The 17564-nt window shown below is 41.9% G+C and overlaps 1 protein-coding gene across 2 annotated transcripts; it reads right to left on the reverse strand.

Annotated features, from left to right (window-relative positions):
• Positions 1-790: 790 nt before the first annotated feature.
• On the reverse strand, positions 791-16310 carry LOC114084329 (ribosyldihydronicotinamide dehydrogenase [quinone]). 2 transcript variants are annotated; one of them, XM_027925443.3, is made up of 7 exons: positions 16142-16310; positions 12879-12975; positions 10699-10863; positions 5921-6051; positions 4364-4477; positions 3365-3466; positions 791-1234 (listed from the first exon to the last, which is right to left on the reverse strand). In XM_027925443.3, exons 2-7 carry the CDS (start codon positions 12883-12885, stop codon positions 1058-1060), a joined length of 696 nt encoding a protein of 231 aa, XP_027781244.2. In that variant the 5' UTR covers positions 12886-12975; positions 16142-16310; the 3' UTR covers positions 791-1057. The 2 variants fall into 2 exon arrangements, with proteins under 2 accessions (XP_027781244.2, XP_027781245.2); XM_027925444.3 differs by lacking the exon at positions 16142-16310 and adding an exon at positions 15910-16037.
• Positions 16311-17564: the final 1254 nt, after the last annotated feature.

Below are 17564 nucleotides of genomic sequence, written 5' to 3' on the forward strand. Positions count from 1 at the left end.
AAAAGCAAAAATTCTCTAGTTGAGTTATGCCAGCTGAGTTATGAAACAAAAACAAACAGAAAAATACAAATCAAGCTTCATGTCCAGAGAACTATCTGAAAATTAAAATTATCATGAAGGTTGAACATAGCAAGATAGATATTAAACACACATTAAAGAAATGAAAGCTTTAGTAAATAATTTCCAGTCAGCAGAATTAAATACAGTAAACTGATGATTGCAATATCTGATCTGGCTGCGTGATAGTAGGAGCAAATGTGACTCCATTTTGTTTTATGACTTCATCCTGTAAAACAACCATGCCAAGTAGAAGAGTCATGACTGGGGCAAGATGTTCTTTTCCTTTTGCTATAGAAACCTTTAAGAACACAAAACTACCTTATGGGGTATTGTTTCTTTAACTAGGGTAACGGGGCTCTGTTTCTGTAACTGGGGTGACTGGGCTAACTGTGATTGGTTAGGCTTCCCTCCGCTTGACTGCACTATCCCACTTCTGTAACCTGGCTTCCTTGCATTGGCTAGACCCTCCCCCCCCCCAAACATCTCTTTTGTGGTTTTCAGGCTTATAAGGAGTGCCCTTGCAATTGTTCAGGGCTGATCAGGGCAACAGCTTTATGTTCTGGTTAGTCGCCACCAGTGTGCTACAATAAAGGCTTGATTCGATTATACATGAGTGGTCTGGAAGTCAGTTTATGAAACCCTGGGACGAAGCTTTAACTATAACAGCTGTATAAAACTCTTGAGATCACTCATTCATAGTGACTTCATAGTGATTATTAACTATATCCAGTTCACTTTGTTCTAATTTTATTTATTTATTTTTTTAAAGAGAGAGAGAGAATTTTTCAATATTTATTTTTTAGTTCTTGGTGGACACAACATCTTTATTTTATTTTTATGTGGTGCTGAGGATCGAACCCAGCGCCCCGCGCATGCCAGGAGAGCGCGCTAACGCTTGAGCCACATCCCCAGCCCTTAATTTTATTTTTGACAGTACCATCTCCTTGCATGTATTCTTAACTGCATCGCGCACACGATGTACATGGGACACACAGTGTTATTCCCCAAAGTACCAAGGGGGTGTGCAGCGGATGGGCTCTTCCTCCCAGATGCTCTTTAATCGTTGGGCCCAAGATGCCACCATTGCTTTTCTTTCTTCTTCTGATGAAAACTCAGGAGCAAAACTGATCTGAGGGGCAAGAATTTTAAATCCACAGAAGTGCAAAGCGCCATGCTGAAGACATAAAGAAAAGAACTGATCAGAAACCACATCCTTGATGTATGATTCAGTGAAACGATCAAAGGGAGAATGACAAAAAATAAACCTTCAAAAAATAAAACAGCTCCAAAGCTCCGAGGTCTGGAAACCTGGACTTCCTTTTCACCTCAGGATGTGGGGAATAAATGGGCAGAAGAGCACGGAGCAACCAGCATTTACAGATTTTCACCTGCAATTATTACTGCTGTTTCCAACCCTAAATGTCACTGTTTTGATTGACAAGACAAATTATGGTACCTTCATAGGATCCATCATTCTAGACTAAGGTTTTCCTAGATATAGTATGTCACTATAGTTGAAGTTATTTGTTAAATGAAAACTACAAATTTTAAGCATTACTTGTTGTATACCATTTATATAAAAGAGCAATAAACATAACTAACCTATTAATAAAAGTTATGTGTACAAGAATATATATGGGTCTTAAGAAAATAAACCAAGTGATTAAAAGTGATGATTTTGTGGGGTTATAGATTGAGGGGACTTTTTATTATTTTTTTTTTTACATTATCTCCCTTTGTCCTGTAACATGTATTTTTGCAAACTGAAAAAAAAAAGTAGAGATTTTTTTTTAAAAAAGAAAGAATGTAAGTGGGCCTGTGAAGAAGGAAGCTCAGACTTGCTAACTGTCCTCTCGTACTTCAGCGGAGTGTCACTAGTTGGAATCACTATTCTTTCTCCTTTCAAAAAGGATCACTTGTTTTCTTAGAAATCTCACACTCAGTCCTGTGCACTGCTTTCTTTAAAACCCACATCCTGGTCCAGGCCTGCCCCAATCAGGGGGGTAGGTGGAGTGGGAGAGGCTCACACACCTCTTACTACAGTATTTTTTCTCACACAACATTATTTCCAGAAGTCAGCTTTTCAGAAGCACCATTATGATCAACAGAAGAAATCAGAAATGGTCTGGGTGAAAAAGTAGTACTTGGAAATCAACAGCCTCCATAAATACAGAACTAAGTTTTAGAAGACACAATGAAAAAGTTGACAAAATCAGCAACAAAGGAAAGGAATTCACTTAAAAATAAATGTGAACTACCTGGAAGGGAGGTTTTCATGGTTTGAAAAGACACACAATAGGATTAATTTTGCTAACATCTAGAATGCTGATAAATCAATTAAAAAAAAAACAGACCCGTGGGCAAAGCAAGTTCACAGAAAAAAGGCAATTCCTACTTCTTCTTTTGATTTTCTTTCTTTCCTTTTTTTTGTGGTGCTGAGAATCAAAGCCAGCACCTCATGCATGCTAAGTGTGTGCTCTACCATTGAGCTATACTCTCTACTGCCACAACATCTATATCTTTTACAACAAGCTCACAGGCTGTGCTCTTCTCTATATATGCTCTCCTCTGATAGAAATCTCTCATGACAGCCTGGAAGCTTCAGGTCTCCTCAGAGTCCCTCACCTAGAGTGTGCTTCTCTGCATCCTTGCCCCCTGCTCTGTCCCTCACTGGGGAGCACTTTGCACATGGACAACCGAGACTGCTAGAACTCACTCTGCCTACTGCCTTCCCCTTGGCAGATGCCCACTCCTTGGCTACTCATCAGGCCCAGGGTGTTCTCACAGGCATCAAGAGTCCACCTCGGAGAGCAGGTCAGAGTGGGGAAGCTCAGAGCCGTGGGTCCCTGGAGTGTGGGCTATCTCCACGGGGAGCTCAGCCAGCAGAGGCTCCTGAGAGGCTACATGGAACACAGGGCCGGGGGCACCTCTCGCCAGGGCTGAGGGTCTGCATGAAAGGCTCTCTTGGGCCTCTCACATGCTCATCACACAAACACACACACACACACCTGGAACTACCTCAGAGCCATTCTAGTCTCCACAAAGCAGACAACAAGCTAACCAGGTTTGGCTTAGCTTTGGGCCAAATCTCAGAGGCTACAATTACAATACATATTCCCTATTGATCAGCCTTTTCAATGCTCCCAAGTCAGAATTCAAAAGGGCAAAATGTTACCGTCTGTATCCAAATACAGTGAGAATGGTGTGGGGTGGCACGCTCACATCACATGTCATTTCACACCTTGGAGAGGTGGGGATGTACAACAGGCTAGCATGGCATGGAAGCCTTTTGTCATCTGTTTACCTGGAGTGGCCACAGAAAGTACCGAAAATCTCCACTGACCCCTGCTTTTGAGTACATCTCGGCTGTGCCTCCCGTGGTTAAGGAAAGGAGGGCTAGTTTATCCTGCAGAAGAGAGAGCAAATGCATTTAATGCGGATGCCAGAAGAGGATGTGAGTGCTACTGTGATGCTGGCAAAAAGGTTTACAATGGCCAGGGGAAAATAGGGGGTCACTCACATCTCCCACAGGCCCATCCACAGGTGACAGCTATATCCCAACAGGAGGCAGAATGAAACAAAGGGACCAAGTGAACGCAAAAGCTCTAACATGCCCAGACTTCCAGCAGAAGCCAGCTTCCAGAGACACCATGTAAGTGGTCACTACTTAGGTACTGTCTACAGAGCTGAGGAGGAGTGGAGCCCAGCACTCAGTGGCCACTCAGTAAATGATGGTGTCACTCGTGGTCCAAGACAGATCTTGTTTATGAGATTTGCTTTCCTCACATACACTCATTTTCTGAGGCTTTCAGAATTTGAGTCTCTAATTTTAGCAGGAAATTCTTTTAGTAAGAAATTCATAGCTGCTAACATTGTGCTTCTACCAGATTCGATGCATTTCTCACTGTACAGTGTGGGTGTTGCCTTATCTTGTTTCATCAGGCCCACATGTGAAGTTCAGAGGGATGAACTCATAAGGCCAGGGATGGTCTCTCCATCATGGAGTAGATGACCTCTGGAGCCAGGGCTGACCACTTTTCTGCCCATATTAACTTGCCCACTTCATCCCTAGCCCAATACTCAGCCCCCACATCCACTAGACAGAAAGATCCACAAATTCAGAAATGATGGTTTTCCTCATCTGTGTCCAGCACTCAATGCTGTGCACATAGCAGATGCTCAATCAGCACTTACTTAAAAAAAAAAAAAAAAAAAAAAAACAGCAGCAAACTATAACTTGATAGCTGCCTCCTCCTTCCTCCCACTCTAATAGTCCAGCGATCCTTGTCCCTAGAGCACATACCTTAAGAAAACCAGAATCATAGAACCCTGGGATGTCGAAGGCGAACCCTTGGCACAGCACCCTGTCCATCCAGCCCTTCAGGATAGCCGGCACGCTGAACCAGTACAGCGGAAACTGGGGACAGCATATTAAGGAAGAAGAAATACTGTGGCTTGTCTCAGGATTCATAAGTTAGTCTGTTTGGTGATACAGAACAAATTCCACTCTCCTTCTCCCTGGTGGCTGGGTGGATAAGGGTAATAAACATGGCCAGCTCTGAGGTGTGGTGATAGTGGGAAGGGGCGTAGTTGAAAAATGGTCCTATTGCTATTATGTTGGCTCTGCACCCCGCTGATGCTGATCCCCATGCATAGGGAAGACATGAAAACTTGACACTGGCTTTGGGGCAGCAGTCCTGTGACTGAGCCAATCAACGACTGAGAAGAAGATGCTGTGGAAAGATCATACAGTTCCCACACCTGGGGTGAGTTGTTAAAATCTGGGTGTCAACTGGGACTAATCAGATCCCTTGCTTGGAAATTCTGGATCTAGGGAATCAAGGCCTTGGCATGCAGCAAGAGAAACAGAACCAGGGGCTGGGGTTGTGACTGAGCACTAGAGTGCTTGCCTAGCATGTGCGAGGAGCTGGGTTTGATGCTCAGCACCACATAAAAAATAAGTAAATAAAATAAAGGTATTGTGTCCAACTACAACTAAAAAAAAAAAAAAAGTTAAAAAAAAAAAAACAGAGAGAACAGAGCCAAGGTGCAGGGAGATGTGGATGGAATCTGGTGAAGAAGATATCAGAGATGTTCCAGCTTGGGTCCTGTGTCCCTGTAGCCCAGCCACAGCTCTGTGCTGCTTGTCTAGGAGACTCAAGTGACCAAAGCCCTTGGTATGAACTCCCCTTTCTTTCCAGTTTGACTTGGATTTCTGTTAACCCACAAATTACCCTAAACACATGTGTTTACTTGACTGCTTCTTCTGTAATGGCAGAAAGGAGCCTATATTCTCCTTGGGTCAAATACAGGTAAAGTGGCTGGTGTGTGTGTGTGTGTGTGTGTGTGTGTGTGTGTGTGTGTTTCAACTAGTGAGAAGATGGAAACAAAAGTTTTTCCCCGTAATAATCAGGCCTTTGACTGATATTACCTTGATAAACATTTGAGGCCTTTGACCCACATCTTTGATAAACAGTTGGGTAGAGAAAACTGGCTTTCAAGTGGCCCAGCATGTACAGGGTGGGGACTTAAAGAAAATGAACACAACAAGACCTGCATGATTCTACTGTTTGTGGACCACTGGGCTAACAGAAAAATTCACTCCTGTTTACACAGGAGGTCAGAACTCTATAATGGCTGCATGAATCTCTCTACTAAACTAAGTAAAGTGTTGTAACTAGGTAAGTGTTACAACTAAGTGTTGTAACTAAGTACTGTGGTACAACACTCACCCAGTAAGTGTGTGAAAATGTGCTAAGAAAACACTGTTGCCACTTCTAGGAGTGTAGAATGTAGTATTTGCAAAGAGTCTTATGTAGGACGAATCTCATTCAATACATTAATTAAAGGAAAAACAAACCTGGAATATCACGAGATCAGCTTCCTGCACCTTTTTCTGCTCCTCAGTGATGTCACTGGTTAGACAGTTTTTCTTGTAGGCTTCATAGGCTTCCACCCCATAACTGAAGACCTCAGGATTAGAAAGGTCACCTGAGGAAAGAGCCAAGTGCTCTCACTTCCAGGTGAGAGGTCACAGCCTGTCCCAACAATTTCACTAATGCTGTGTGTGTCTGGACTCCTCAAAGTAAGTCAATGACATTTGCTGTGACCCAACCCAGTTAGGGTACGAGAAGGAACCTACCAGGGCCACTCAGTGAGCATTTCCCACCCACCAGATGCTGTGCTGTGCACCCATCACCCTTCTTATGCTCCTAACAACTGATGACATCATACTAGTTCTTTACCAGTGAGAAAGCCAAACTTTACAGAGCTTAGTAGTTTGGTGACACCGGATTCCTAAGTAGCAGAGGCAGGCACAGAGGTGGGATGACTAGAGGAGCAAGTGTGACTTCCTCCACTGTTCCATGTGCAAACCTGAAGTCACTTTGAGAAAAGCCAAAAAGGGAAGTGAACTAGCCATCAATTTGTAATTTAAAAAAAAAAAAAAAAAGAATGTTCTTTGCTTCCTCTTTTAACCTATTTGTATTTGATTTTCATTCAAAGAATACACACCCAGTGCTTCTAGGTATAAATCTTGTCTTTTCAAGAAAACCAAAGAGAGTAACTATTGTAGGCCAGAGGCTGTGTGGCACCAGGGAGGTAATTAGATGGGGTCATAGCTGCCATATTACATCAAGCCTGAGACCCCTCTGGGCCCTTTATACCTATAGTTATCCCTCAGTATCCACAGGTGTTTGGTTCCAGGACTTTCCAGGTCATCAAAATCCATGGAAGCCCAAGTCCCTTACATAAAATTGTGTAGGATTTGCATAGAACCTAGAAACATCCTCTTGTAGACTTTAAATCATCTCTAGATGACTTCTAATATCTCATGCAAGGTAAATCTATGTAGGTAGTTGTTATATTGTATTGTTTACAGAACAATGACAAGAAAAAATGTTTTTATATTCACTACAAGTGCAATTTTTCCTAGATATTTTCTTTTTTCCATCCTTCCTTCCTTTTATTTTTTAAAGTTTTTTTTTAGCTGTTGACAGACCTTTATTTTATTTATTTTTATGCAGGGCTGAGAATCAAACCCAGTGCCTCATATATGCCGGGCAAGTGCGCTTCCGCTGAGCCCAGCCCCAACCTCCCTTTTATTATTTTTTTATAGCATCCTTTTTAAGCTTTTTATTTAATTAATTTATTTATTTTTATGTGGCACTGAGGATCAAACTTAGTGCCTCATACGTGCCAGGCAAGCATTCTACCACTAAGCCACAATTCCAGCCCTTCCTTCCTTTTAAATTGGCACTGGGGATTGAACCCAGGGGTGTTTAACCACTAAGCTACATTCCAAACCTTTTTAATTTTTTATTTTGAGACAGAGCTTTGCTAAGTTGCTGAGGCTGGTCTTGAACTTGTGATCCTCCTGCTTCAGCCTCCTGAGCTGCTGGGATTACAAATGTATGCCACTACACCCAGCTCCAAATATTTTCAGGGTTAGTTGAATCTGTGGATGAGAAATCCACAGATACAGAAGGTTCACTATATATCTACAGAGTTTCAAAATTACACATGGTATGTACTTTTGTTAATATCTAGAATAAGATCTACAACAACCCACTCCAGAAAGTTAAGTATGCTTGCCTCAGGGCTGTGGTGCAGACCTGGAGGATATGTGAAAGGGGCTTGCACTTTTTAGCCTTTGGTTGCCTATATTTTAAAATACTTTTTACAGTAAGCAGGCATGATGGCTTATACCTTTAACCTCAGCAATTTGGGAGGCTGAGGCAGGGGATCTCAAGTTTGAAGCCAGCCTCAGCAACTTAGCAAGACCCTTTTTCAAAATGAAAAACAGAAAGGGCTTGGAATGTAGCTCAGTTGTAAAGCACTCCTGGATTCAACCCCCCAATTTACCCCCCAAAATAGACATTGAATTTGAGTTGGCTTTTTCACTTAAAAATTAGTGGCAAGCTGGGTGTGGAGGCTCACGCCTGTAATCCCAGCAGCTCAGAAGGCTGAGGCAGGAGGATCACAAGTTCAAGACCAGCCTCAGCAACTTAGCCAGGTCCTAAGCAACTTAGCAAGAACCTGTCTCAAATAGAACATAAAAAGGGCTAGGGATGCAGCTCAGGGGTTATAAATGCTCCTGGGTTCAATCCCTGGTACAGATTTAAAAAAACAAAACAAACAACACCCCCCACCCCCACCCCCCCAAAAAAAAAACAGTGGCAAACAAACCAGTAGCTCCTTATCCCACTGTTCTCTATTTTTCTAGAGAAATAGAAAAAATTGTTGCTGTTTGCTAAGAGAAAATACTTTATGATGATGATAATGATTTTGCAGTGCTAAGGGTCAAACCCAGAACTTTATGCATGCAAGGCAAACCCCAGCCCCAGGTGATTTATTACCAAAAAAAAAAAAAAAAAAAAGCCAAAAAACACACAGGATGAGTACTGAATATTGTATCTGGAGATGTAGTTAACAGAACTACAAAGAAATCTGAGATTTTAAATACTGGAAAAGAGGAGGTACAACTGTCATTATTTGTAGATGATTTGGCTTCATGTCTGGAAAGTCCCAAAGAATCACCTGAAAAGTATTACAAACAAGAAGGAAACTAGGAGTGGGCTGCACACACACACTCCTCTTCACATCAAAAAGCTACTGTCGGTTGGTAAGAATTAAATAAGAACTGTATGATGAAAATATACAAATACACCCATTATAAAATTAGACCTGATGGAAGGTTACACCATTCTCTTAGAGAAAATCAGCATGAAAGGTCAGTTCATCCCAAGTTCATCTACACATTTAATGGGACCTGGATGAAAATACCATCAGGCTTCTTTTTGAATCTAGATGGCTGATTCAAAAGCTTTTATGGAGGGTTGAGGATGTGGCTCAAGCGGTAGCGCGCTCGCCTGCATGCGTGCGGCCTGGGTTCGATCTTCAGCACCACATACAAAAAAGGTGTTGTGTTCGTCGAAAACTAAAAAATAAATATTAAAAAAAAGCTTTTATGGAAAGGTAAAGTAAAATAGTTAGAAAAATTAGAAAATAAGATAAATGTAAGTGACCTATTCTAGCTGATATTAAATTGTATTATTTGCCAAAATAATTTAAACCATGTGGATGTGGGAAAAAAAAATAGGAGTAGAACTAATAAACTGGAATGTAGTTAGTTGAAAAGTGCTTGCCTAATCCCCAGAACCACAATAAATAAAAATAAAAGATGTTAAAACAAGTAGAATAGAATTTAAGAAGTGGGAATTTGGATCACAATGAAGGTGGCATTTAAATCAAGGGCAAATAGCTGAATCATGCAGTAAGTGGTAATATGACAACTAGGTAGGCATTGGAGAAGAAATTGGGCCCATATTTCAAATCATATGCCAAAATAAATTTGAAATATATAAAATACTTAAAATTAGAAGTAGCACCTATAGAATATTAGAAAAAAACATAAAACACTTTTTCTTACAAGCTTGGAGTTCATGTAAATATAACAAATTCCTGAAGTCATAAATGAAAAAGACTGATCAAATATTAACTAAATGAAAGTAAATGGAAGCTAAAGGAAAAAGTCACCATAAGCAAAGTCAAATAAACAAAAACAAAAACAAATTAGGTAAAAGTATTTTGGGGCTTGGGTTGTGGCTTAGTGGTAGAGTGCTTGCTTAGCAGTGTGAGGCACTAGGTTTGATTTTTAGCACTGCATATAAATAAGTAAATAAATAAAGGTCCATCAACAACTAAAAAAAGATTATTTAAAAAAAGGATTTACAATTCATATTCCATACTATAGGTTTTTTAATATATAAGAACTTTTTAAAATCAATAATAAAAAGACTAACAACTCAATAGAAAAATGAACAGATGATACGAATAGATAATTCACCGGAAAGAGAATATTTAATATTTTATTAAATGTTAGTTAAAAATAAAAATAAAATGTTAATACAAATAAGTATTAATAAATAGAATATAAATATTAAGATATTAAACCTCACAATGAGAGGACAAATTAGAACTATTTGGAACACTATCTTTTCACCTGCTAGACTGGCAATTATAAAAAAAAAATGGCAATACTATTGGTGACAGTGAGGAAATAACATTTGTAAACATTGCTGACAATAGTGTAAACTGGTATGAGATTTATGGAGAGCAACTTGGCATTATCTAGGAAAATTAAAATGCACACTCTTCTAGACGAACTTGCATATGTGGGAAAACACATATGACTCTGACTGTTCACTGCAGCATTGTTTTTGATAGCAAAAGATCAGAAACAACCTAAAATGTCCTTTAGTAGGGAGATACCATGACATGGCCATACAACGGAATACTTTCTACAATAAGAAAAATAAAAGCAACTTGTAAAATGATGAGCATAATATGCTTCCGTTTTTGTAAAATGTAGAGGAAAAATGAAGAATACTCTCATGACTGCTTATATAGCAAGGACTATCTCAGAAAGGACACAGAGAAAACTACATCCTGACTACCTTGGGAACAGAGAAACTGGGTTGCTGGGGGATAGGAGGGAAAAGAGCCTGGCACTTTGGACTCCTTGCTGACCTGAGATTTACATATTTTGTGCAATGATTAGCTTTTTAAGACATGTTAAAATTAAAGAATACAAAGAAGAAAGTTAAAAAATAACCAAGCATTTATGTCGTGACTCACCAGTGATATCTTTCCTTGTGGCCCTTGGCTCAAAGTTCATGGCATACAAATCAGACACGGTGACGGTGCATCCCTGCTGGCTCAATTCATCCACTGCCACTTTCTTCAAGGAGCCATTGAAAGACTTGGGTTCTTGGTGTGCATAGACAATGAGCACTTTCTTACCTACATCAGGAGAAGGAACATTTCCTACTGAACAGCCATTCTCCTTTGTCAAAATCCCATGAAGACTAAGATGAAAATTATATGCTTAGATGCATCACTGCCGTTGAAGCTAAGCAATACCAATGATCTTACTGGATGACAGTTTTAAAATTAACATTTTTAAATTCAGTTATATCATAGTTCATCTTTACTTGAGTGTGCAAATATAGGTTGAGTATTCCTTATCTGAAATGCCAGAAGTATTTTTGAATTCATATTTTTCAAATTTTGGAATATTTGTGTAGACTTTCTAGGTAAAGCATCCATGATATGAAAATCCAAAATCAGAAATACTCTAAAATCTGAAATTTTGTGTTCAGAGAATTTTGGATTTTAGAGTATTTTAGAGTCATGAGCTGAAAAATGTTTTGGAGCTTTAGGGATGCTCAACCTGTACATACAAACACAGCAGGCCAAATTATGTCTTCTCAAAACGAAACTACACAATTAAATCTTTAAAAGCCTGATATAATCTGGTTAGCTCTATCAGAAGTTTTAGCCTGACTCCCCAACACCAAAATAAAAAGCTATCAGAACTCATCTTTTGTGCCAACCCTACAGCTATGGCCCCTTTCAGGCTGGCACATTCTACTTCCATCTTCCAGGTTCATGGCAACTGGGCACTTAAACAAAACACGAGGAACTGTCCCCTTGTCCCTTGAGGAAGGCAGGACTAGGTGAAAGCCATATCTTGGTGGCAATGCTAAGGCAAAGAGGACTCTAAGAACAGATTTTATAGGCACTAGCTGTATCACGAACAGCAGAGGCTTCTGAACACAGTATCGTCCACATTCATGAGAGTCTGTGGGATTATGTACTGAATTCTTCTAGAAGGTAACTTGGTGATTTGCTCTGGTAACATCTAAGACTAAAATGTTAAATGCTTGACTTCAATTTTGCAGTCTAGGATCTTGAAGAGAAACTACATATATTAGCTTGAAGCAGACAGTTTCAGGGTATTCAGTTGAATGTAAAAGGCTGAATTCCATGAATTAAGTAAATTATTAATCTTGGCTTTCTCCGACTCCAATGTTATAAAGGAATTCTACTTGGGGGCTTACCAGGAAAATAGGTGTGAATGAAATCCTGCACCAATGTTTTTCAACTAGGAGCAGTGTTGCCAGTCAGAGGATATTTCCCAATTCCAGAGCCATTTCTGATTGTCACAACTGGTGGGGGCAGGCAGAGTCACTGGACTCTGCTAAACATTCTACAAGGCACAGGGATCTCCCCACAACAAAGGATTATGTGGCCCCAAACATCAGTAGTACCAAGTTCAAAACATCCAAATCTATAGTAGAATGTACAGAATAAAGTGAATACGTATATTCTAAAATGAAAGCATATCCATGTTATATTGTTGAGTGAAAAAAATAGTTGCAAAATTCACCGCATAGGTGTGCAGGTGTGTGTGCCTGCATGCATGATAAACAAACACAAAAGTACAGATGGGGCCGGGGTGAGCTCAGTGGCAGAGATTCTGCTTACCATGCAGGAGGCCTTACATTTAATCTCCAGAACTGGGGGGGGGGGGGGGGGGAGAGAAAGGAAAGAAAAAGAACAAGGAACAAATAAATAAGTAAAAATGGAATTATTAAAAAAAAAAAAGTAAAGAAATAATTTTAAAATTGGGACTTCAAGTGTAGTTTAAAATTGGGGCTCGCTCACTCACTCACTGAATAACTATTTTTTGAGGACCTACTATGTCACAGGATGATTTCTGGAACTGGAGGCAGGGTAAAGACAAGGTAGGTATGGCCCCCATTCTTGAGGAACTTGCCTTGGGGGAGGGGCGGGGGGGTTTAAAAACGGACAAGAAAACTAAAAAAATTCAAAACAAGATAATTCCAGAGAGTGATCCACGGTGTAAATAGGTTGTACACACTGCTTTGTTGTTTAGGTTTAGATTTTTAAAATATCAAATGATATATTCAATCTTGGATTAAAAGTCTAACTCCCCCATAATGAGCCATTACCTGCCATGCCCGAAGAAGACTGATTTTTTTTCCTCTGATTTGGTGTGGAGGCCCCAGGCTTTCAGGTGCAGTCACTCTCTTTGGTGATCCCAATAATCTGAAAGAGAAAGTCAACTCAAGGGAGGTGGGGATGCAGAGGTGAGGTGCAAGTACAAAGTCTAGGCTCTCTGCTTCAGGAGGACATGTGCATGCATCAGAAAAAAAGGCTCTTGGGAGAGGCAAGGCTTCCTTTGGAGACAGGCCTCCAAGGACAAATCATGCCAAATATCAAAATCAACGCTTCTTTTTTCTCAGAGGACTTGGAACCTTCAGTGAAGGCAGCCAGCCATAGAGAAGAGGACCTGAGAAACGAGTCACAGGCAGGAAGCAGGCACTGTACCTTCTCAGCCTTTAGGTAATACATGAGGGTGAAGAAGCAAAGGGCAGGCACATTAATAAGCTGACATGCACGCAGGGCACCTGAATACCCAGCTGGTGTTGGCGAAGCCCAGGAGATAGTACTGGGTGTCACTGGGTGCTTTTCCTATCTGTAAATAAGGAGTTGGTTCAGTTCTTGTTTCTAGATAGAAATCTCAAAAGTTTCTCTAGGGAGGTAGCCTAGGCCAGTGGAGACTTCCATATGAGATGAATATTATCCAGATTCCAGTTTTGCTATGTCTAACTATGTGACCTGCAGCAAGTCCCTGTACCTCTCTGTGCCTCAGCCTTCTCAACTACAAAACCACAGAATGGTTCAGGATATATATATATATATATATATATATATATATATATATATATATATACATGCACACACACACATGCACATATATACATATATGTGTATGTAGTGGCTAGCACACGATATGATTCCAGAGGGCCAGGGTGGAGTTCAGTAGTAGAGCATGTACTTAGCATGTACAAAGCTCTGGGTTCAATCCCAAGCACCAAAAAAAAAAAAAAAGAAAGAAAATGTTAGTTCTCCCTAAGAAGACCTCAGAGGCACAAAGGAGGCTGTGTCCTCACCCCTGGCTAGCCATCTCCAGAAAAACTAGCTTCATGCTGAGAGAGCAAAGGTCCTGCAAGAAACCTACTCCCACTGGGGGCAGGGGGGAAGCTCAGATAAAACTCAACAACAAAAACAAACAACCCAATTAAAAATGAGAACAGGAATGGAATAGACCTTTCTCTAAATGAGATATATAAATGAGGACTAAGCAAATAAAAAGGAGCTTGGTGTCATTGATCACTGGGAATAACCAATCAAAATTACAATGAGATATCACCTCACACCCATTAAAATGGCTATCATCAAAAAAAATCAACAATCCACAAGGTTGGTGGGAAGTGGAAGGATTTAGAACCCCTCTGGACTATTGGTGTGGATGTAAAAAGTGCATCTGCTATGGAAAAATGGTACAGAGGTGCCATTTTAAAATGAAGTTACCATGTACCCTGCAATTCCACTTCTGGGTATAACTTCAAAAAATTGAAAGCAGGGTGAGATCACTTATGCACCCACATTTACAGCAGCATTATTCATAGCAGCCAAAAAGGTGGAAGTGACCCTCTGGCTGGATACTGCACCCAGGTGCTAAGGCTACAGAGATGAACAAAATAGAGGAAAATAGAACCTTTACTCTTTGGTGGGTGGGGGGAGAGACAATAAACAAGAAGACAAGGAAGGCACAGAATTCCAGACAGAGATATGTACTAGTGATGATGTTAAGTAATAGTGATAGTGCTAAGAAAATAAAATACCTTTGGGCAGAAGTATGTTTGCTATTTTAGATAGGGAGTTCAAGAAGGGGTCTCCAAACAGGGACAGTGAATATGCAGTTTGCCATGCAAAAATATGGGGTCCAGGCAGACAGAATAGCAAATAAGTGCTGAAGTAGGAACTCTGCTGAAAGGTTTGAGGAAGTAGAAGGGCTATTTGGCTGGACTATGGTTTTTAGTTTCAGTTTCGTTTGTTGGTTTGTTTAAGAGGTGGTAGGGGATACAGTCAGAGTTGAGTGGGGTCCAACCAAGCTGACCTTATAGGGAAGGGGCAAAACTTTTACCCTAAGCCTAGCAAAAAGCCACTGGAGCCTCTTAAGTAGAAGAGTAGTACTGAAAGGTTCCCAGTGTCACTGCAGACTCAGAGATGCTCATCCTGAGATTGCCAAATCGAGGACCAGAGACATCTTGATTTGGAGCAAATGCTTCCATTTAAATGCTTCCTGGCGCCCTATGCATTTTTCAGTATTCCCAGGCCTCTCCACTCCCTATGTCTTGCTTGGCTCAGGCGAAATATTTCTATCACATGTCTTGGCCGTTCAATAGCCACTTTAGTAATCTGGGTTCCCAATTCCAAATCATCCACTTCTTCTAGAGGTTAAGAATAAGAAACTGAGGCCCACAAATGAATCTCCAACACAGGCTCTTCACCCTCAGGTACCCCATCCACAGCAAGAACAACTCACCTTTGTTGGAAACCATGTACTTACCCAAGTCTACAGGAAGAGTCATGTGCTTTTAAACTATACATACCACACCAAATGTGTTCTATTTTTGACAAACATAATTTCATCTTAATGCATCCAAATGCTATTTTATAAAGTTTTCACTTTATTATTTCCTAAGCCTCTTTCCACAGTAAGCCCCATAATGGTCACAGGAACAACTAGACATTTCTTTGTGTAGCTACGCCATTGTCTGCTGCCCTTTTGTGCTCATTTAGGTTACTCTCCTCTCCCCACCCCAGAACTATACCTAGCACTATTAGAAGTCTGTATGATTTATACACGTTTCTTTTCATGTCTTTTCTTTGGCTGAGGTTTCCAGAGATTAAAGTTTACAGAAGCTGTTATTTTCAGAGATTACTGGTTAGGAAGATCCCGCCCCCCAGCCCCCCCCCCCCGCCCCCATTAATTACCACAATGTTTTTGAAAGCACAGCCAAACTACAGCGGCTCTGTGGCGCTTCAGTAAACGGATGGCACCCTTCATGAATGGTGCTCTCGGGATCCCTGCTCCCTTATTAGTAATATGAGGATAATGCGGTCACCTACTTCACAGGGCTGAGGGCACATTAACGAGATCATTCGTATGAAGCACTGTGCCTGGCATGCGGTGGCGCCCAGGGAGAGGTAAGAGATAATTTTTTCCAACCGGTCCAGGACCCGGAGTGCCAGGAACCACGGGGACACACATCTACAGTCTAGCTGGCAAGTTGTAAGCCAGAGACCTCTATGGCCTGCAGTCCCTCCCCAGCCCCCAGGTCCCTGGCCGGTGGGCACTCACTCTCTGGCCAGCGCGCCCTGGTAAGCGGCGGAAGGGCTCGCACATGTGCGTCCGTGAAAGGACACTCCGTATCCGCGCCAGCTTCCAGCTACCCAACCTTGCACTCGCACGCCCCACTCGCTGTACCGCCGCGGCTGCGCTCTGGAACCCCGAGCCACCCGCCGACGCGGCGTGGAGGCGCCCCGCCCTCTCCCTGAGGCCCCGCCCCAAGAGCAAGCTCCGCCCCACAGCCCCCTCGCCCCCGCAACAAGCTCCACCCCGCACGCCCCTCGCCCCCGCAGCAAGCTCCACCCCGCACGCCCCTCGCCCCCGCAGCAAGCTCCACCCCGCACGCCCCTCGCCCCCGCAACAAGCTCCACCCCACCCCTCCCCCCACAAGCTCCACCCCACCCCGCACGCCGCCCCGCCCCCAAACAAGCACCACCCTGCACGCTGCCCCGCCCCTCTGATAATAAGGAGGCGCGCCTTGGCTCTGCGCTGTTGCAGGCTGGACTTGGAGGCGGTGCTCCACCAAGCAGTGGAGGAGCCCCTCCTCTCGCAAGCCTGGTGTGTATCCAGGTTAAAACAAAGGAAGATCTGTAACATGCTGCTTAGCAATAAAAAAGAATGAGCTGTGGATCCACTCGGCTTGATCTCCATGGAATTACACTGAGTGAAAAAAGCCAATCCCAAAAGGTTATGTACTGTATGATTCCATTTCTTGAAAGGTCGAATTATAGAAATGAAGAGCAGATTAGTGGTTGCCAGGAGTTAGGGAGGGAAGTGGCTGTGGCTATAAAAAGGATCTGCAGTGATGTAAATGATCTCTCTGGCTGTATCTGTGTCAATTGTCTGTTTTGGTGTGTGAGGTAGTTTTGCTAGGTGTTGGGGAAAGCTAGATAAAAGGTGTATGGGTTAAAAAAAAAGAAAAGAAAAAGAAATGTAATTGACACAATCAAATTCAGGGCTAAAGGACACCCCCAAGAAAGTGGAAAGAGCCTATTAGTTGGTGGGAGGGAGTTTAGAGGGTACTGGTGAGCAGTTTGGGTTAATTGTCTCTTTTTTCAGCCTTTTTCTGGTGCCACCTTATTTGGTAGCCCACCTGCCATTGTGGCCCCTCCCAAGGGCCCTGGCCCTCTCCAAGCTTGTTTTTTGGTGTCCTGGGATGGTCTATTCATGCTTAGAGCAGAGAGAATCTTTTGCCTGCATTTATAATGTTCCTAGTGAAACTTGCTGTTGATTGTACTCCATGTCAGTTCTTGGTTCTTTCCTGCTTAGATTTAAGGCTTTGGGTTTTAGATTTCTTTTGAGTTTTTACCTACAGTGAAACATCACAGTGTTGAGTCAGGTTGGTCTGTGTGCTGCTGCTGTGAATTCCTGATATTCAGAGGTGGGAATATGGCCTGAGATGCCCTCATAACTCTGTGCTCCCCAGCCAGAAAAC

The sequence above is a fragment of the Marmota flaviventris genome, chromosome 6 (genome assembly GCF_047511675.1).
Source record: "Marmota flaviventris isolate mMarFla1 chromosome 6, mMarFla1.hap1, whole genome shotgun sequence".
Taxonomy (NCBI): Eukaryota; Metazoa; Chordata; class Mammalia; order Rodentia; family Sciuridae; genus Marmota; species Marmota flaviventris.